At 38.9% G+C, this 21,521-nt stretch overlaps 1 protein-coding gene across 1 annotated transcript in view; it reads left to right on the forward strand.

Moving 5' to 3' along the window:
• Window positions 1–21,521, forward strand: part of PCCA (propionyl-CoA carboxylase subunit alpha) — a 300,632-nt gene that overhangs the window by 264,967 nt on the left and 14,144 nt on the right. The window contains exon 22 of the mRNA XM_086481594.1: window positions 19,538–19,678. Coding sequence (XP_086337720.1) covers window positions 19,538–19,678 — 141 coding nt within the window. The remainder of the gene's footprint in view (window positions 1–19,537; window positions 19,679–21,521) is intronic.

Here is a 21,521-nt window from a genome sequence, read left to right on the forward strand (position 1 = left end):
ATGGGACACCTCTAAAGCATCCAAAATGGCAATAAGACCTGAACCTCACCTCTAAAGCTGAGTGAGATGTTACTGGAAGTTTCTGTTAGAGCCTAGAATTTAACAGAAGCATTACCAACAGAGTTCCTCTTCAATGTGTGACATACTATCTAATACCTAACTGAAGAACAAAACTTCCTTTAGGATGCCTTTCAAAATGTATGAGAACAAGGGAAAGCTTTGTTTTGTTCTATGTTTCATGTTGCTGATCACAATACACCCCCCCCCCCCCCCCCGCTTAACCCCCCCTAAATACATTCTTGAGCAGGAAGGAACTTTTACAACTGTAAGAGAAAAGGTTTTATAAACCTCAAAACAGAACTAAATTCTTACATGTCTATCTACTTCTGTAAATATGTGTGTGCATACCTATAAATATGTATATACAATCTGTACATACGCAGTGTAGCTTTATATGCTTATATATAAGTATTGTTTATAAAGATTAAACTTAGGTGATAAAAATGAAACAGTTTAATGTAAATATAAATGAATCAGATGATGATTGCACTTTATGTGTTTGGGTAGTAAGGTTCTGCATGTGATAGGGAAGCTTAATTTGTTTTTTTCCCCTGTATGTAACTTTGTTGATGTGAATGTTAAATGAATTAGTGGAATTATAAAGCCAGTTAATAACTGGTATTTCAAATTAAATAGTCAAACGTTGGGAGAATGAAGCTGGGAGGAATAGAAACAAAAAGGAAAAACAGCAGAGAAGAGAAAAAGTATTCCTTCCTGGCTGTTGTTGGCTGCTACATGTTAAATTGCCTCACTGCCCCACTGGCAAACCTTCAGTTTTGTGGACTCCAGCAGTTACAGTAGCTCTTCTGCATTGAACATATGTTGTATTGATTCCTGATGTCAGTACTCTTGAAATGTAAATTATGGAAGCTTCTCCTCTGCTTATGGTTTAATTTTTTTAGGGGAAATAATTTTAAGTGTAGATTGTTAATTGTGATTCAGTTTTATCTTTATTCTGTGAAGCTAGATATAGCATTTATGCTATTTTTGGGAGAATTGTGGTAGATTATGGTTGACATAAGGTTGTTTTTATGAAACACAGGTAAAAGGGAGGAAGGATGGATGACGCATGCTAGCTTGCCATGTTTTTTGCAAACAGACATCAAAACAATGATAGATGTTATATATGATCAGATTTTTTTTTTCTAAGGAAAGGAGCTACTTTAGATTTTCATGAATTGAGGTTTTTTCCAAGAAAGCCAACTTCAGTCTTAAAATGCATGTATAAAAATGCCGTGAAGTTGTAGTTGATTTCTGAAAGATGTGAACTGTAAAGACTGTTTATATTTAAAGTTGCCATTCATCTCTTTCTCAGTAAATACATAAAAATGTGCCAATGTTATTCCAAAGCATTGTGCTTTTGTTTTCTTGGCTTTGACACAAAGAATATCTGAATACTAAATCAGTAGTAAAACATGAGATCAAGTGTGCTATGGAAGTGCTTTTCTTTGGTGTACTTCCTAGAATTTTCTATAAAGTAAAAGTGGGATTGCTCAGTACATGTAAAGGTTGAGGAACTTGCTGTGAAGAAGAAGCGGTACCTTGGTAACTGAGAAAATGACCGGTGCAGCACGACTTCAGAAATAGTGCAAGCCAGGTTAAGTTACTCTGGGAAAAATGAGGACTGCCTTAAAAAGATGAAAAAGCTAAAGGATTGCGGGGATTCAAGGACACATTTTATAAGGGAGAAAGAGCAACCAGAAGACCAGCTCCCACTGAAAGGGAGTGGTCACAGACACCCATATCTTTTAATGTCTTCTAAAATCTCCTTTTCACACATTTTACTTTAAAATTGCCATAAATGAAATGACTTCACCGAAGTCCCTATTTTTAGTTCATTTTGAAGTTAACAGAGAAGTTATGTCAATCTTGTTGACATTTGTTGTGTTTTCAATGTCTGTAATATAACTTAAAATGATTCTTAGTTTATATTAACTAATACTACAGTCATACATTTTTTTCTAAATGAAAAATGTTGTTTTGGGATACCCTTATAAGAACTATAGCTTTTCTTTCTCGCTCTGTTTTGAACAGAAGAAATTGAAATTTATGCAATGAGCCCTTCACAATACAGAGTTGTCTTTCACATGATACTCATGTGATGCTTAAGAGTTCAAAGTCATGTTTAAAAAAAAAATGCTGAGAATCTCTGTTACTTCTTTCTTGAGTTTTCCTTTTTTTCTGTCTGCTATCTCGTGCAGCATAACCTTGTCAGAGGATAGTGATGTTCAGTGCGCACTGGTGCTTCCTGGTAATTTTTCAGATGGTTACTGTACTGGAGCTGACTAGGAAATTCAGATTCTCCTTATATGAAACGTAAAAGAAGTAGTAAAAAGACCTGAACAAAACTCAGCCTTCACTTCAGTTACAATTCAGTCATATGCCAGAAAACACACATTTCTGAGTATTGATTGTGTTCATTTACCACAGCAAAGTGCGTTCATTGATAACTACCTGCTGGTATTGAATCAATCTTATGTGAAGCACAGGACATTATTGTCAGGTAGGGTAAATAATATTGATTCTATTTTAAAATGAATACAGCATAGGAGAAATTAATTTGATTCTATGAAGTCATTTAATTATGTTCTATCGACTATATAAACAGTGAAGGTCATGTAATAATATGGTATCATGAGGCAAGTTACAGCTGCAGGCTTTAGCAGGGTTACTCCTCCATAATGGCAGTAAACACATTTTGTTTTTGTTTTGTATTAAAGGAGGAAGAGAAATCCGATGCCTGTAATCGATCTTAAAGTAGGATCCCAATTGGTACCAAATCCTCTGACACTGTAAGTGGAACTATAGTCTTCACTGACTGCAGCAGGCCAGGTCCTTGGTTATGTTGTAGGTCAGCAGATTTTGAAACTTTAAATATTATTCTGACTAATGTACCCTGCTGTCAAAATTCTGTATCTTCCAAAATAAGCAAATAATAAGGGATGGGAGAAGGGAGTTGTGTTGGTTATACCTTTTTGCTTGATCGTCTTTCAAGCTATTGGCTCCATGAAAGAGTAGCAAGGAACGACAAGTACAATAAGCACAACTACCACAAACATGAGTAAGCCATGGAGATAGCCTTGCAATTGCTGTTGCATCTGTTCCCCTATTACAGAAAAGTTCTTAAACAGCAGAAGTTAAAGCAATGGAACTGTGAAACACGGAACCCTTTTTTGGATTACAGGCAACCACGCAACTGAAATTTAGTCATTGATCATATACCCCAAACATTGTCTTCATAGACTGTACAATTAATCTTGAAGTCTTAGTATATGAGAATTAAGTTATCATTTATCACATACCACACAAAGAGAGCAGGAGATATTGAGAATTCAGCCAGTGCCCGGTCACTCTTGTCTCATTTTAAATAATTAAGATCAAATAACTTGCAACCAAGTTGTAGCAACTGGTTGAACAATTATCTAGAATTCAACACTTTTGGAAACAATAGTGAGCTGGAGGTATAAAACCAATTGTCTGTAGTTGAAAAAAAGTCAGAGGATGTGAGCCACGTGACTGTAACTGGTGGATATAATTTTATCATGAGGGAAATTTGTCTGTAGAAAGTAATCCATAGAATAATGAAGGTGAATGTATAATTATCACTAATCAATGTTACAGAAATCGACGTAAAGATCAGTATGATTATAATACTTTTTTTTTTTACAACAGTACTTAATTTTCACATATTCAGATGTCTTTAGGCCTTGGGCGTAAAGGTCCAGAGGGGCTCAAGTGCCTATTTTGGCACCTACAGCAAGATTCAAGGGCAATTTAAGTGTCTGGATCAGAGTGATCGAGGAAGCTTAAGATCCGGTAACCTTCTAAGTGTCCTCAGGACACCTAATTTAGGTTTCACGGCTCTCTGACTAAACATACCTACATCTTCTCAAGCAACCCTGCTCTGAGGAACTAGACATCAGATGTTCACTTATCCTCACTGTACTGCTGAAAGAAAGTACTTAAACTCATCTCAAGTCTTCTGAGAGAGTAGTCTTCAGAAAACATATAGCATGGGTAGACAGCGTTGAGTTCAACCCAAAGCCTAGCAGCTGTGGTCACATTAATCAAAAGTCATAGCAGTAGAAGATGGAGATGCTCACTTTTTGCAGCTCACTTTGCTGCTGAGACGTATGAGACAGAATCAAAATCTGGTCTGTCCCTGCGTTATATTGTAATAGCCAAATCTTAGGGTGGTAGAGGGAGAAACCTAGTGCTTGAGCCATTCTGCTAGGAAAGCAGAGTCCAGTCCCCATTTTCAGAACCGTTTCCCTGTGTCAGACTAGGCAGCTGGGTAACGCCGGGAGCAGAGACCAGCAGGCAGTTTTCACCTCTCCTCAGCTGAGTTCCTTAGCCTTTAAGCCACAGAATCAGTTTTGTTCCTTCCTCGTTCCTTCCTCGTCCTCTTTCTCCACTCATGACTGCATAACAGCCTGCCTTACATGGCAGGAGCGGTCTTTTTTGAGCCACCTGTAGTCAAATTTGCAAATATTTAAATTACTGAATCCATTTTGAAGTCTGGAGTGCTGAGCTGCATCTTGATTGTCCTTTCAGTACACCTACTCTGCTTGGTCATGTGTGTTGCAGTCATCTGCTGATGAAAGTCCTCCTTTAGCACCCAGAGCAGGATTGTCTTGTCAGCCAAATTCCAGCCATGTTGGATACATGTAAGTGTAAAGAAAGAGAAGAGAGGAGAAACTTCAAAATTTTATTTGTAAATAATGTTATAAGACTAATCTGTTCAACTTTGATCTTATCCCACCGTGAAACGTTCTCAGTTCTATTTCTTTGCAGATTCGACAGATGAACTGGGAAGCTTTAAAGCATCAGGATAACATGCCTGTTTCTTCCTAACATTATATGGAGTACTGAGAGTATTGTGATGGATAAAATCAGTACTAGTTATTTCCAGTTTTACAACCCTTTCCTTCTCTTGGTCCTCATACTCTACACAGCAATGCTCAGGAATTTGTATTTCTCAGCAGTGTTCTTTGTTGTTCCTAGTTTCTTTTCCTGTTCCCACACCAAGTTTATATAATTATTGATACACAGACTCACTCAGGTTTCTATTTATGCCAAGTGTGATTAGCCGATATGTTGAAAATAGATATGCAACTGTGGATGTATTACCCTACCGTGTTCTCAGTGCTCTGATTCTTTCCAGTTGATTAGTTGTCACCTTGTGGTCAGTGGATCCCTCCTAGTCTTCTCCTGGGGTGGAGAAATTCATCATATGATTAACAACAGGTTTGAAAATGAGTTTGCGTTTCTTGTGAATAGTGGCTTTGGTTTTTTGAAGCAAGGAACCACAGTTGAAGAAACAGAACCAAGTTCTCTAGTGATCAAAATAAGTGTACTACAAGTCACATTTCACCTTTTAAACCAGCAGAGAAATTATCCTGTTGACCCTGGAAAATAGCTGTTGGCCTAAACCAGTAGTAGCTGCAAGTATAATAGTTCAGATCTACTGTAGGTTGTCTGAGCAATCATTCTGTTGGATTACAATCAGAAAGATGCTGGTGTGAGAAATAGGTAGATTAGATACATAATAAGATAGAACAGATGTATAAAATGCATCTCTAAAAGAAATCATGTAGTGGCAATTGCAAATATATTTCCCATGGCATAAAAAAAGATTGTTCAGTGAAGTGAAGAGTAGGACTGCTAAAATATTTATTCAAAGTCCGTTATCTTTGAGTTTCATTTGCATTTAAAGAAATATTCCTAGCTTTCTTTCTCCACTATTTTCATTAGGATCATCTGAAACAGTTTCACACGATCCTTTAAGTGTTTTGTCAAAAATTGAGTCAGAAGCAGAGATAAAAATACGGAGATCAGTATACTCCATGCTCTGAATGCCCACAAAAACTTAGTCTAATTAAAAAAAAAAAACCCAAAACAAACACTAAATCACTTTGACCAGCGGCTTCAAAATATTGCCCTGAGGACAGGGGTTAAATCAGTTATAAATCCTAATGACCCTCTTGCCCTTGATATGCCTAGAGACAGTGCCAAGGATAAGTTGTTCCATCACCTTTCCAGGGATGGGGGTGAGGCTGACCGGTCTGCAGTTACTCAAGTCCTTTCTTGCCCTTTTTGAAGACTGGAGTGACATTGGCTTTCCTCCAGTCCTCAGGCACCTCTCCTTTTCTCCACAACTTACCAAAGATGATGGAGAGTGGTCTAGCAATGACTTCCACCAGCTCCCTCAGCACCTGCAGGTGCATCCCATCAGGGCCTATGGATTTATGTGTGTCCAGGTTGTTTAATTGATCCCTAACCCAGTCCTCATCAACCAAGGCAAACTCCTCCTTTATCCTGACTTCCTCTGGGGCCTCAGGGGTCTGAGGCTCCTGAGGACAGTCTCCAGCAGTATAGACAGGGGCAAAGAAGGCATTCAGTAGTTCCGCCTTCTTTGTATCCTCTGTCACCAGGGCACCTGCCACATTCAACAGTGGGCCTATATTGCCTCTAGTGTTAGTTTTGTCTGCAGTGTATTTGAAGAAGCCCTTTCTGTTGTCCTTGACTTCCCTTGCAAGATTTAACTCCAAGGAGGCCTGAGCTTTCCTAGTTGCCTCCCTACATCCTCTGACAACAGTCTTATAGTCCTCCCATGTGGCCATTCCTTCCTTCCAAGATATATAGACTCTCTTCTTCCACTTGAGTTTGCCTATCAGTTCCCTGTTTAACCATGTGGGTCTCCTGGCTCCCTTTCTTGATTTCTTACCTGCTGGGATGCTCTGATCTTGAACTTGCAAAAAGCAGTACTTGAATATAAACCAACTGTCTTGGGCCCCTTTACCTTCTAGTACCCTGTCCCATGGGATTTCCCTTAGCAATTGCTTGAAAAGGCCAAAGTTGGCCCTGCTGAAGTCCAGGGTTGTGATCCTGCTTGGTATTCTGTTCCTACCGCACAAGATCCTGAACTCCACCATCTCATGATCACTGCAGCCAAGGCTGCCCTCACCTGTCACCGCTTCAACCAGACCCTGCTTGTTAGTGAGTATAAGATCTAGCAGTGCTCCTCTCCTAGTTGGCTCATCCACCATTTGCATCAAGAAATTATAGTCGATGCACTGGAGGAACCTCCTGGACTGTCAATGGCTAGCTGTGTAGGCCTTCCAGCAAATATCTGGGTAGTTAAAATCCCCGGTGAGAACCAGGGACTGTGATTGTGAGGCTGCTATCAGCTGCCTGTGGAAGGCCTCATCAACTTCCTCATCCTGATCAGGTGGCCTGTAATAGACACCCACAACAGTATCACCCATTATCACCAATTGTTGACTTCGTATCTATGTGAGTGAAATATTTATAGATACAAGTTTGTTTTTACAATAGCTGCTCCAATTCATCAGCACACATAAGGGGTATGCTTGACTATGTGAGTGCTTAAAGCTGAAAATAAGAGGTTAGTTTTTGAGAGTTTTCTTTTTTTCAATTTTTACTATCCATTTGATCTCAAATTTTCATGGTTTTTTTTTGGTTTGGGTTTTGGTTGTTTTTTTTGTTTGTTTTTTAATGTCTGCTCTGCAGTATTTTATGTATGATATGCAATGTCAGTTGAACAGAAAATGTAGAAATGGTCCCTGGAGCAGAACTGGACCCTGTGTTCCTGACTTCTGAGTCACATCCTGGCTTGAAGAAGGAAGTAGCTGTATTACTTGGTTCTGAGGAGGTGCAGCAGCAGAGCTCTAAAAATGTATTTTGAACCACGGAGGAGGATAGAATATAAGTACCCTTAGTGTTACGTGACAGACGATCAGGGGTTTGTATTGCTGTTTTGGATTTAGGTGGTTCAGTTCTGCCTGAGTGTCCTGCTCTGGGTATGTAAGTCTTTTATTGGATATAGCCCTTGGATATTAGCAAAGATTGTCATGTAAGGTTTGAATTACAAAAGCACTAGTCTGTAACGTAAAAGAGCATTTTAAGTCCTACATGAATAGTGCTGTTAGTAATCATAGATACAACAGCATGTGTTTCTGAATTACAAAGGTTAGAGAATGTGCGTCTGTTGCTGATGCAATAATGGTAGGAAACAGATATAATACTGGTGATGTAGCTGCACTATTGCTGAGACTTTCATGATGATTTAGGGTACAGAATAATTAAGAAACATAATTTAAAACTGGTTTATTACATGTCATAAAATTTATAGAGTTTTTGTGGATTTTCATAATCTTATGCTCAGTCTTTTTTGTTAATTTTATTGCATCTGAAGTAAAAGCTAGGTTTCCTTAAACTGAGGAATGAAAAAGTAGAGCGCAACTTTCCCGGTATTATTTAGTAGTTTTTTTACCAGCCTCACCCTGAAGAAGATAGTAGGGATGAGGGGCTCATTTTTCAAACAATTTTTTTCCAGACAGATCCTCATTTATGTGCAGTGTTAGCAACTCACTTATTGAATTGGAAGTTCTTACTGAAGTATCTTGGGTGAGACTATGAACTTACTGAAATCAGTGGGACTCTGACAGAAACAAGTCCAGGACAAAAAACAGATGCAGGATTTAAAGCCTCTCTATCTCTAACCTGAACAGTAATGCTACTAAAACCCCTAAATCAGTTGCCAGGGTGTATAACTGCTGTGGTGTGACAGCAAAGTGTCTGACAGGAAGATGTATGGAAGAGATTATCATACAGTTTCTTTAAAGCTGCGCCATCTTAGATGGCTTGTGTTCTCTTGCATGTGGTCACTCCTTTCTCACAGCTTCCCCTCATGACCAGCTGCTTTGACTTTTGAGTTTGCAGCAGCCTTATGAATGCATCTGGACTTGCCCAGGTTCAAGGGGCTTCATATATTAACTTCTCTAAATCCATATTTCAATCCAGAGAGCTTTGTAAACTGAATTGAATCTCTCTAACAAGTCCTTGGCTTCCTACACACATTTTTCTCCGGTTGTAGATGTCATTGTGCTACCTGCTGTACAAAACAAAACAGAAAGATGCTGTGGCTTACCAAGTAGTATTTGGAAATGCTCCAAGGCAAATTAACAGACCAAGCTCTAACCAGTGCTTGCCCAACCATTAGAAAACTTTGTAAGCTGTGAAAGAATGGAGTTTGCTCTGCAATTTTCTCCCTATGAAACATACAGACTAAAACCATTTTTGCACTCAGTGGAAAATAAGACCTATCTAAATGTTCTGTACGGTTGTAGGTAGCCTCACAGTGAATGAAAGGCCTCTATGCTCTGCTTTTTCTTCCATTTAAGTGAATGCCAAAAATAGTGCTGAGTTAGAAGGGAAGAGGAGTTGAACATTTATTACTCCCCTGGCTACCCAGAGGGGGAAAAACTAGTGGTGTCTAGAAATTAAGCAGCATTTGCTTGAAATTTCTGTAAATCAATTCTACTCAATAGTGTTGTGGTTTGTTTAGTTTTTTTTTTTTTCTAGAGAGGGATGTGTTGTGCCCTAGATCAGATAGTACTTTTCAAAAAGTATTTCCTTACTGAACTTATCGAATAACTTAGAAATTTGTATGTAACCAAAGCAAACCTGAAAAATAGGTTTGAGACTGAAAAACCTGAACGAGGCTGAAAAGTACTAAGTACCCTGCAGGTGTTGGGTTGCTATATGATTGGTACTATAGTTTTACACGTCTTTGTTGGCTTTTCCCTTTTTATAAGTCATTACCTTGGTGTTTAGTCAAACCAAACTCTACAGGTTGCTTTTATGAGCCTTGCGCAGTTCATTATCAATGGACTTGCTTTTTATGGTTGTGAGAATCCATTCCTCTAAACAAGTTACTTTAGCAAGACGTACTGAGAACTTGGTAGTCCCTGTGGCCAGTGCAGTTCATTGCAACCTTTATTAGTTGGACATCTGCGTAACTCTTCTCCTGGGATAACGAACTCCAGGACAGTTGAACCAAACCTCTCTGACAGATGTTTAGAGACTTGGTCGTAGTGATATCATTACCACTACCTACAGCTACTTTCCTGTTACAAGAACAGGAGGAGGGCAGGTGGCTACTTATGAGGCAGCATATTTTTATTTTCAGAATACTGAGCCTTGCTCATTTTGTCTATGATACAATTGAAATCTCAGGGCAAACAAATATTTGCATGCAGTTACATGTAGGTAATGAAGGTTCGAAGTGGCAGCACACTTTGTCTTGCCTGCTGCCACCGAGTCTGCTCCAGGACTTTCTTTTCCTGCATGAATCCTGTAACAGTGGTCACTAAAAGTTGATTGCGGGTTTTTTGGTTGGGTTTGGTTGGTTTTTGTGGCTTTTGTTTATTTGTTTGGTTTTGAATTTTTTTTGAGGTGGGGTATATTTTTTTGAAAAACAAAACTAAAAACCCATCCCATTTTGCAACTGTCTGCTTGTTCTCTGCTACAGAATGAAGAGAGAGTTGCATTACATTTTTGTTGTTACGTAATAAACAGGTCAGATGTTCTTGCCCATTTAAAATACTTGTAGAAATATCTTTTTTAATTAATACATATTAAAACCCACTGTATTGTATAATACAGTTAGTCATGTTTAACCACGCTGTCTGTACATAGCTGATAAGATATATTTTTTCCTACTCCAGATCATATTCCATATTTAGGGGGTGTGATTTTTGTAAACACTTAAGCATGTGATTTGCGTTATACTAACAACAAATCCTGATGGCTACTGTTGGCCTGGTGACATGTGAAAAGTTAGTCAAAAGCCTGCGGGATTGGGACACATTTCAGAAAACTAATAGTTGCTTTTTCTCTTGCAGATTTTTTTCATTCTCTTTTTCAACAGATTTTATCACAGAAATATATATTATTCCAGTAGGAGCTTCTGGTATTTTGAGACAAAAAGCAAGTTGCTAATGACATAACTAAACCGTTTTCACAAAGTTGCAAGAGTTGCGGCAGGAACCTGTTTCTAACCAACCCACAGATGAGTTGAGGCAGTGGTGTGTGTCGTACGTGTGTTTCACACATGGTACTCAAGGTGGTTCTCCCTGGCTTTTTCATTAAATAGTAGATATAAAGTAAATGTTTGAAGTATAAGTTGACGTTATTTGAAGCATAAGAGTGATGAAAGTGATGCATTATGTCACTGTAACATATTGACATTATCAATTATGTGTTATTAAACAGCTCAGCTAACTGAATGATTTACCTTGTGTTTAACTGCCTTTTTCAATTAAAGGTAGCAAATGCTGTAGAACTGGGGCACAGTCACAGAAACCATATATTTTCTCCTGTTAACACCAGCACTGCTGACATGCAAGTGATGGGAGTGTTGGCATTTTGCTGCAGGCTCTAATGGGCTAGTTTAAATGGTCTAAAAAAAGTGATTAATGATTAGGAACAGGACTGTTACACAGTTTCACAGCTCTTTTCCTCAATGCATTTCCATTTATGTCGACTAGGCGCACACTTGGGAGGTGTTATTTCAAAGTAGTCAACACAGGGGTTTTTTTCTACTGCCATTTGTTTCTGTTTCATAGGTCCCTTTGGTTGGCCAGATACAGCTCGTGTTTCCTTTAAGTTGTAAGCTTCAGTGATAAAGGAGGATAATCCACAGGCTTTGTATGTCTGGTGACCAAAATCTAAACTGTTGAACTCTACTGTCATTTCAAAACAGTGAATGCTGTCTTTAATGTCACTCTACTTACTCCTGTTTGGTGTATTGTGTTGGAAATAATGTAAAGGTTCCTCTCAAAGTAATTGAAGCACTTTGTCAACCAATACGTGATTCTCTTCTGCTATTCACTTGATTTTGCAGCAAGCAGTAATTTGTACATTAGTACTGCTTGTTTGTAATGGGTAACTGTCCACCCCTAAGCCCTCCCTTATATACATGGGTACACATATACATATATATTTGTTATGTGTGTTTCTTTATTATTATTATTTCTTATATATTTGTTATGTGTATTTCTCTACTGCAACACTTTACACACACACACTGGTAATAATTAATTGCATTAGTAGGAAAAATGAATAGTTTCAAAAGAAAATAAAAACGAGGTTGTAAAAATCCAGCATCTGACTCTTTGGTGAACCTTAGGACAGTGAGCTATCTAGTAGATACAATGCATTCCCTTTGCTCTTTTAAACTAAGGCAGTGCCAAACACTGAAGAGTAGCGGGGATTGAACACTCAAGGGGAAGATACCTTGTATTTTTCAGAAGTTTGTTTCACTGTGCTAAGGTCTTAGAGCTTGTGCCTGAAAGTCAGCATTGCTCTTAAGTGTCGTGTTGTGAGTGAGGGGAATATATTTTCTAAGAAGAGGACACTGAGTAGTGTTTTAGTTACTAGCATTTTGACTTGGCATTTTGTTAGTGATTAAAGTATGACGCTAAGTCATAGCTATGTACAAGTTCAACCAAGTTTTCTGAAGAAGAAGCTTAAGAAAAAGGTTTATATAATAATTTGGAGACAGAGGAGAGATGATTTAGAGTGCAGTGGCATTGGCTTCAGCATGTATACTAGAGCCACTCTTTTGCAGAATAAAAGTTAAGCCCAGAGGATTTGCAGAGTCTGTAGGGGAAGAAGCATGGCTCAAAGGTGAGCATGTGACCCAGTTGGCTTGTCCTTGAATGTGATGCTCAAGATGGCATTCTGCCTCGTCTTCCTCTCATAATGCTATTTTTAGCCACCTTTGCCAGGAAACCAAGGCTCAGGCAGGCATGCTGGATGTCTGTAGTGTGTGCTTGTCCGCCGGTTCCCCAGTAACTTTGACTCAGTCAATTGACTTCAGCCAAATGTAACAGAGGGGGAAGGGTCCTAAAAGCATTGTGGTCCAACTCATTTTGTGAAGAAAAGGTGTCCAGCTAGAGGAGAAACCTGCAACTCTGTGTGGTAGGGAGTGTGGGCAGAGGGTTTGATCAAACTCATGGTTTATTTAAGGCAAGAGAATCTACACTGGGGAGTGCAGTTACAAACGGCCCCAAGACCATAATGCCATTTTAGAGACGGCAAACAACTGCAAACCCCATCTATGAGAAAGCAGGCTTTGTTAGTCCTGGTGCTGACATAGCTACTTGTTACTTCTGAGAGATTCTCCTGTCCTGCTTCCTCAGTACATGGAGGGGGATTTTCAGGGATTTTCTTGTCTCTGTATGAACGTGGCCTAGAATATGTGTAGTTGTTACTACAGATGTGTGAAGCTTCCTCCTTGTTAGGACATTTAACTTAGCAGCAGCCACTTGAATGTCTTGAGTTTTGGTTGTTTTTTTTTTTTTTTAGCACAGGCACAGTTTCTGTTTATAAAGTCTGCATTTCTAGTCCGCAGATGGGTCAGGGGAACATCTGCTCTGGATAGTTTTCAAGTGTTACTTGTTAACTCAGGCCCCCAAAATCCAGGCAGCGTGGTGACTATTCCCAAGGCGTGCCTACCCTGCTACTTGTCTTTTGGAAGTGTGTGTTGAGGTTCATTACACACATTTATTCAGTTTTCTGCTTGGCTCAGATTTGCTACTGAGATTCTGTTCTGAAACGGTGATGGAAAAAAAATTTTTTTTTTTTTCTTAGGCATCAGTGCAGCACTTTTTCCCCTGAAGTTCATAGGAGTACTGCTTGTGGGTGGGTTTCAAAGGAATCTCATCTCCATATGGTTTTACTCGATAATCCTTTATCCACCATCTTCAGCTCTCATTCCGTTGCTTTCTTGCCTGTGGCTACGTTTCTATCTCTGCATCAATTAGCACAGTGATTTATACAACAAGCAAGCAGTTTAGAGGTAATGGTACACAATTAACATCTCATTCCACCATAAAGGGTATGCTAAATACCCCAGTCACTGCTTTCTCTGCCTGGAATTGAAATAAGTGTTTGTCCTAATTCATATGCTATCTGATGTGAAGTGGGCCTGCTTTGTACGGCACTACACCATTAATCTAATTATAGATAGCTGCAAATGAAGTGCTGTCTGAGCACAGAGACTGAAGAAAATAGCGCTTTTGTCATTTAGCATGACTCTGTGAAGCAAGATCGCACTTTACATGGCAGCATGGCAAAATGGAAATCTGAATAATATTGCTGCCTGTTGCATCTTTTCTAATTACAACAGCGTTGTAAACACAACTGGGCGCTGATATAAATAGAGCTGTAGATACGCTGTCATGTGGGTTGTAGGAGAAAATCCTTAGTGTGCTGTTGTATTAAATGATGCATCCTGATTGACAGCTACCTTGAGACTGCGCTGATGGAGTTGTCAAAGCATTATGCTAACAGGCTGCTCCAGCGACTGCAGCTGTAGCAGCTCCTCCGCTCGCACGGCTCCCTCCCTGCTCCCCGCTCATTTCACCTTGCTCGGCAGCATGCTAGCTCCAAGAGGAGGACATCTCCAAGCTTTCAGTCTGTACGTTTTTGATTCTGCCTCTTCAGCCTTAGTCTGAAGTGGAGGGAATGTATTTTTGCATGGCTTTAACCCGTGATAGGTTTCTCTAGAGTGTTAATTATGTATCACACAAGGAATGGAAAGTGGGAAATGTGGCTGAATTACAATTCTAATTAAGGTTCTGCTGCTGGAGTGTGTACTATGTGGTGGTGAGGCTTCTTTTTTTTTTTTTTTTTTTCCTCTCCCTTTTGCTGCTACTAAAGGCTCATGATTTTTGTGACTGTTCTGTTTGTTTCGTATTTTTCCCTTTTTTTAAAAACTGTCTCCATAGCATGTTGAGTGTTTGCTCCTCCTTTAGACTAAAAGTGCCGTTATTTTGTGCGAGTGTTAATGCCAGCCCTCACCACCACCCTGTGGAAGTAAATTATCTCTAGAACTCAGAGCTTTGATAAAAGCCTCTGTGATTTCCAAAATGCCATTTTTCACCTTGTTGAGTAAGAAATCTTTGACTCCGAAAGAAGGTGATGCCTGACACCTTCAAGTAATATGGAATAATAACATCATTTTCCTGTTTAGATGCTATGGTGGAAATCTAAGCAAGGGTATGGTCACGATGTTAAAATGTATGATGGTTAATAAAAAAGACAGCGTGCTTGTGTTCTGCACTTGGAACATTGCTTAGCATTGCTTTGAATGAATACTGAATAACGTACTACTTGTGAATCTATGACAGTCAAACCGTAAGTGACAACAGTTAAGTGACTTGAGGCAGGATGCGGGTTAGGAATGTTAAAAGGGAAATTAGGTGACCACAGTTAATAAATTTCACTGCTTCCAAAAATGAGACTGTGAGGTTAGTGAAAATAATGAAGATGCACAGCAGACAGTTTCTCTGCTGAAATCTGAGCAACATAAGATTTTCCCCCTTCTGACCATAAGAATGACAGACATTTGAAAAACATGGTTGAACATTTAGGTAAAGCATACTGAAAATCCACATCTGGTCAGCAGTCCAAACGCTGCCATAAGTAACATATGGGTGATACATTAGATTGCTCTATAAAATCTCCAATGGAGTTTGAACATTTACAGCTTCTGGGGACATGACTTTCAGGTGTACAGGGGAGATCATATTTAATAAACTAATGCGAATGTAACAGAGTGCAATTTTGAGCATTTTACTGAAGGTCTACAATATTTTGTTGTACACGGCAAGGGAACGATATCTGTGCAAACTACAGAGTTGTTTTTAAGCAAAGATGGGGTCAGATGTGCCCTGGACACCTTTTTTGTAGTAGCTGGCTGACTTCTCGTCTGCTGACTTGGAGGATCAATACGGTATATATATCTACAAAAAACCTCCACAAAACCCGAGGTATAATTTTCACTGTATTTGCTTTCTTCCCCACCCCCCCTTAGTCCTTTGCACTGCTATTATTACACCTTTTTGTTTTCTTCTTTTTTGTCACAGAGATTTGGTTGTAAGAGGTAGTTTAGCATTATATAACATCCATTTCATTTAGTGGGAGAAGTAGTACAGGATACTGTTACCCTTAGAAAACTATTAAGTAACATCACTTTTCCCTGCTATAATTTTTGCCAACTGATTGTGGACTCCAGCAGTCTTGTGGAAAAGAAACACCTGTTTTCTATGCCATCAAAAGCTGTACGGCTCCTTTTGGGTACCTCTTTATTGACTTACTTTGGCTGGCAGAATTAGGCTCTGAAACCCTGTGGAGTGGAGCAGTGGCTGGTGACAACTAGTCATCAGCACAGATCTGATGGCTAGCAGATTTCCTTGCTCTGAGAGTCCACCCGCAATCTATTTATAACTCCAACAGATGTTTCTTCTGGTTTAGGCCAGTGGAAACCTTCTGGTCTCTATTTATAACCCAAACTTTACAGCCTTCCCCAATTTATGCCCCTTCTTTCTCCCATTGCCTCCTCCTCCTGTGGATAAAGGAGGAAAACCTGAACCTCATCCGCACTCCGTTAGAAGTGTATCAAAACTTCTGCTTCCTGTGTTCAGCGTTGTCCTCGCTAAATCAAAGACATAGCAGCAGTGTTAATCACTTAATGAAAAAATGTGGTGTATTCTTAATTGTCTTTGTTGTAGCGGCATGGCAGGCGTTGTTTGCTGTGGTCTTCTAGAGTCTTGTGGCTCTCGCTGAGCTGCAGGCTGCACCTCGGTTAGGTGAACAGCCCCCTGCACACCCCTGCACAACTCATCCTGGAGAGATAGAGCCAGCGTTACGAAGGGACACTTAGGCGGGTATTTGGTGGGGTCCAGCCAGCAGCAGAAATACATCAAAGGTAATCTTAAAGAAGGAACCTTTCTGTGCAGCTTTGTCTTTTTATATTCTGAAAGGTCATTTGTGAACCGACTCTGCCAAAAAAGGCCTTTCCCCAGAAGTTTACTGTTGTTATTTTTTACTTTTTGATTATAGTAACTTGCTTATCCCCCAAACAGACTAAAGAACAATAAACAAATACAAAAGGAAAAGGAACAGCTCATCAATAACAAAGACCTGCGTTTTAAAGCTTTGAGTGTACTGATTCTTACATCTCACTCCAAGCAAAGCAGGAGTCCTGCAGAGAAAGGAATCTAAAAGATACGAAAATTATAAAGATAGTAAAAACAATGTTTGGTAGGGATATTTTAACTTGGTGTGGAGAACTGAGCTTTAAAGTGCAGCATATTGAGCGACATGGTTTTTCCCCCGCTGCTGTACATTGTGGAGTGCATGGGGAATTCTGTATCTCAGTCTCTGCGAAATCCTGTAACCTAGATGAACGCAGAAGGTCTAGCTTTCACTGCAAGATTAAATTTTGAAATTGAGCAGCTTGGAAGCGTTACATGTGCCTTAAAAAACTAAATGGCATCTAAACCTGATCTTTTGAAATCATATCAAAAGAGTCTCTTGCAGGAGGTAACAATACAGTCCACAAATCTAACTTATTTCTGTGTTCTTCCTTTTTTTTCTTCCTATTTTCAAACTCTGAGTACAAAGAAGACACTAACCATGGATACCGAAACTGTGCAATTTGGTGTAATTATATTCCCCCCCATAGATTTAATGAAGGACTTTTAAGTACAATTTATCTTTGATAAATAGTCCCTCTGCACAGAATGTTTATTAGATTGACAGCAGAATACACTCTGCAAGCTTTTTTTCCTTGCCACTTATGACTCAGTTGAATTTTAATAGGAGTAAAAAGCTTTTATTTGCACAGTAATTTCACTTAAGGATCATATCCTTCAGAAACTGGCAGACACTTGTATGTCTTGATTGCAAAACAGACACTCAAGAGTAAAGAAACATGCATAAGATGTTATTATGTGACTTGTCACACTGCTGCAATTCTATTTGCAACTTATGTCATCAAATCTATAGGCATCACCTCCTTTCTCCCTACATCGTACATGCAACTGTGCATACGTGCACTTACATGCACACACACACACACAGAGGCTTTACTTTTAGAAAAAGAAACTGCAAGGAGCAGACCGCATTGAATGTAGTTGCTTGTGCAGGGAGAAAACTAGCTGTATTTTGCTTTGGAAAATGTGAGTGCCACAGTCTTAATTGTCATGATGATGCCTGCAGGAGGCTTGGAGTTAAAGGAGCTTTTTGCATACAAAATGGTGCTGGTTTCTGTGTGCCATATCCATTGTAACCAAGGCACGTGTTTGGGAATGGGTTCTCAAATCTTTGGGTGCCACTTCCAGCTTCTGGAAATATTGTTGTGGCATTTTGTTACGTTTACTGGGGTGGTACGGGGGGATCGGTTCATTTAATCATTTGCTTGTATTTCTGATTAGAAGCAAGTATTTCGAACTGAACGGCTGCGCTGTTCGTTGTACATAATCTTGTGTGTCCAAATGCCATTTATGGTGGATGGTAATCCTCTGTTAGGTTGTTTTAATTTGTCTTTGAAAGCTGCTTTTTAAAGATGTCATTGCGGAGTTAATCACCTTTTGCATGCATTTCTAAATACCTTGTTTTACTCCCTACAGAAGCAGAAGGTAGAGTCCCCCTTTACCTTCACCATAAGGATATCGGATTTTTTCTGTCTGTGTAAAAATGAAAAGTAAAGACATTTTATTGCTAATAAAACAATAGCTAATTGTTTTGGAGGAAAACATACTGTTCAAAGCAAGGTGTTGAACTTTACATCAGCAAAATACACATTTGAATTGTAAATGCAGTTCATCCAGTGCTTGTTATTAAAACCTTTGTTTAAATTATTGATGAAGTGTGGTGCTGGTCTTCACTCAGTTGGCCCTGGTGAGGCAGGAGTTTCAGGCAGAGACCTGCTGCCATCTACTGGCTTTTTGTATTAGTTTTCAAGTGCACCGGGACAAATGTGAAGGCCAGCTTTCTAAGTGCGATGAATTGTGTGTCAAAGTGATTACAAGTTTTAAGAAACTAAAAGCCTGGAGCTGAAATTAGCGTACACGCATACATGTTTTCGGAAAGGTTTTTGTTTAAAGGGATGCTCTCAGACACTTGAGGGTCATCATAGTCTTTTCCATTTCTACTTGCTATAAAACATACTAGAGAAAACATTTTTTTATTCTCAAGGTAGGTAACGGCTGCTGAATAATTTTTATTACAGATAAAGTATATTCAGTACAACCAAAAGGTTCCATCATTCTGCCTGTGCATGAAAAAATTATATTGAAATTGCTTAATAGGTTTTAATTGCAAAATCTAAGCAAGTGATTAACTTTGAACATTAAATACATGATAAAGTAAACATAATGTTTAAAATCAATCATGTCGTTGAAAATCTGGCAGATTTTCCAGAAAGGTCAATTTCCAATTCAGCAGAGCGCTGAATACCAGTCCCTCAATATTCCGTATCCACTAAAGATAATGTGCAGTAAGTGTAAGGATATTTCTGGTTTTTAAATTTGTGTCTTCCCTCTCTATCTCCAATTTTTAAATGAATCTGACATTTCTTTACTGTACTTGATTCTTTCATTTTATGTGCTCATTGCTGCTGATTGGGGTTGCATATTTTTCTTTCTACATCCTGAAAATGAAACTCTGAATAAAGATTTCAAACAGTGATTTTTAGACACTCCTGTGAAGAATAGATAACAGATGTGTTATATAAAAACATGCCATAAAATAGTGCAGATCATTGACTGGAATTCACCAAGGTGCAGTTTTCTAAAACATTCCTCTTCCTATTCTTTAGTACAAATTACGAATACTGACGAAGGTTGCTGCAGAGCTGAGCAAGTACATGCCAGAGAAAGCAGCAGAGGACACCTCCAGCATTTTGAGATCTCCCATGCCTGGAGCAGTGGTGGCATTTTCTGTCAAGCCTGGGGACATGGTAAGAAGTGTGATCTCTGTATCTGCATTTTCATTATATATTCCACACAAATTTCTCCTTGGTGCAAGTGAAACTACAGGTCACAGTTTGGTTTGTTGTTGTTTTTTTTTTTTTACATCACCTGTAGAATAAACTGGGCTGAAGGATGTGTGCTGGTTTTCATTTGAATTGTAAAAACTAATAAGGAAGCACAATTCAAATTAAACTGGCTTTAAAAGGAAAATTTTCATCTGGGTACAAGTCCACAGCTGAAACTTAACAAATATTTTGGTTTTGTATCACAAATGTCTTGGCAGGGGGAAAAAATTGTGTGTATGTATATGTGCATGTAAATATATGTAAGTATATCTATGCTGTCAGTGCTAGCAGGAGGGGATTGTTGATTTTCTGCCCTGAAGTAATGAAAGTATTACTATACACAAGATATTTAACTTTCTCCGCCCCGACCTCCCCCCCCCCCCCTTTTTTTTTTTTTTTTTCAAGAATCCCTGTGTTAGCATTTAGCAAGACATATGGATTTCCTGAATTGGGAATTCCATGCTGGCAATTCCCGGTCTCTTATGTGAATCCTCTTGCCCTGCAGAACGAATAAACTTGACATACAGAAGGGCAACAGAACATGCTGCTGCTGTCCTGGGGATTTCTAGTGCTGCTTAGCTCACGTTGAGCTGAAAATGAATGTAAATACAGTGTTGTAGAGTTACATATAACCACCTACTGGAACTCAGCTTTATATGAAATTCTACCACATTGTATGACACCTAATTTCTAAAGTCAGAGCCCTTACCTCTCCTAACCACTGAAAGCAAGAGAGTGATGCAGACACTGGAATATTTGAATCAGATTGTGCAGATTAATTTTAAAGTACTATTGTCAGTTAAATGGTGCCATAAACATGTATGTGGCACTTATATACAGACAGAAAGCTTTAGTCACAGAGGTCATAATTTATGGCAATGAAAACTGGATTTTCTTGAGAGATGATGTAGAAAAGGGATCAAGATCTCAAGTCCAAAATTAGCACTGGACTTCTATGTGATGGACCTCAGTCATGCTGGTGAAGTGATCTGTTTGCTTACATTTTTCTATGATGCCACTTTTGATTTTAGAATATATGGGTATTTCTGTCTATTTACAGAGAGAAAGGAGTCATCATATTAATATTGAAGATCTGTAGGTGCAAATGTTCATATTAATGAAATAAAGAGGTTTCTGAGAGAGCCGAACTAAGTACAACTGAGTAAAAAATAATTAAATTCTTTTAGCTTCTACACTTAGCTTTCTGGTTTTGTGATCTATACATGTGCACATACCCTGTTTATACCTTTAAAAACAGCGGTGTTCGATTAAAATTAATTGCTATGTCATTGGACACGGACAGAGAAATCTGTGATTGCTGTGTCTAGGCAGTAAGAGTGGCTGAGAGAGGGAGATCTTCAGCAAATACTTCCTTTGTGACAAATGAAGAGAAACATTTTTGAGGCGAGGATTTTGAGCTTTTTCCAATTTGTTTAGTATTTTTTTGAGAAGTTAATTCTGGTAAATGTTACCAGACTTCTTGCCCTGAAGAATAGTTCTTGTTGTCTTGAAGGAGTAGAACCAGTGGAGAAGGAGGCCAGAGCCAAAGGGATTTTAAGTCAATAAATAAATGAACCTCCCTCCACAAATCCACAAGTGGTGCAGTGCATCAGAGCACAAGTTGTTAAATAATGTGTGGAGATTTTTTTTCTCTTCTCCTCTCCTGCAGCTTTTTGCTGGAGGCACTGAGTGGCAGAACATTTGAACGGCATAATCTATGTTCTGCTGACCTGAGCTTGTCAATGCTAATTGTGTGGCTTTAATT

The sequence above is a fragment of the Leptosomus discolor genome, chromosome 1, assembly GCF_034619465.1.
Source record: "Leptosomus discolor isolate bLepDis1 chromosome 1, bLepDis1.hap2, whole genome shotgun sequence".
Taxonomy (NCBI): domain Eukaryota; kingdom Metazoa; phylum Chordata; class Aves; order Leptosomiformes; family Leptosomidae; genus Leptosomus; species Leptosomus discolor.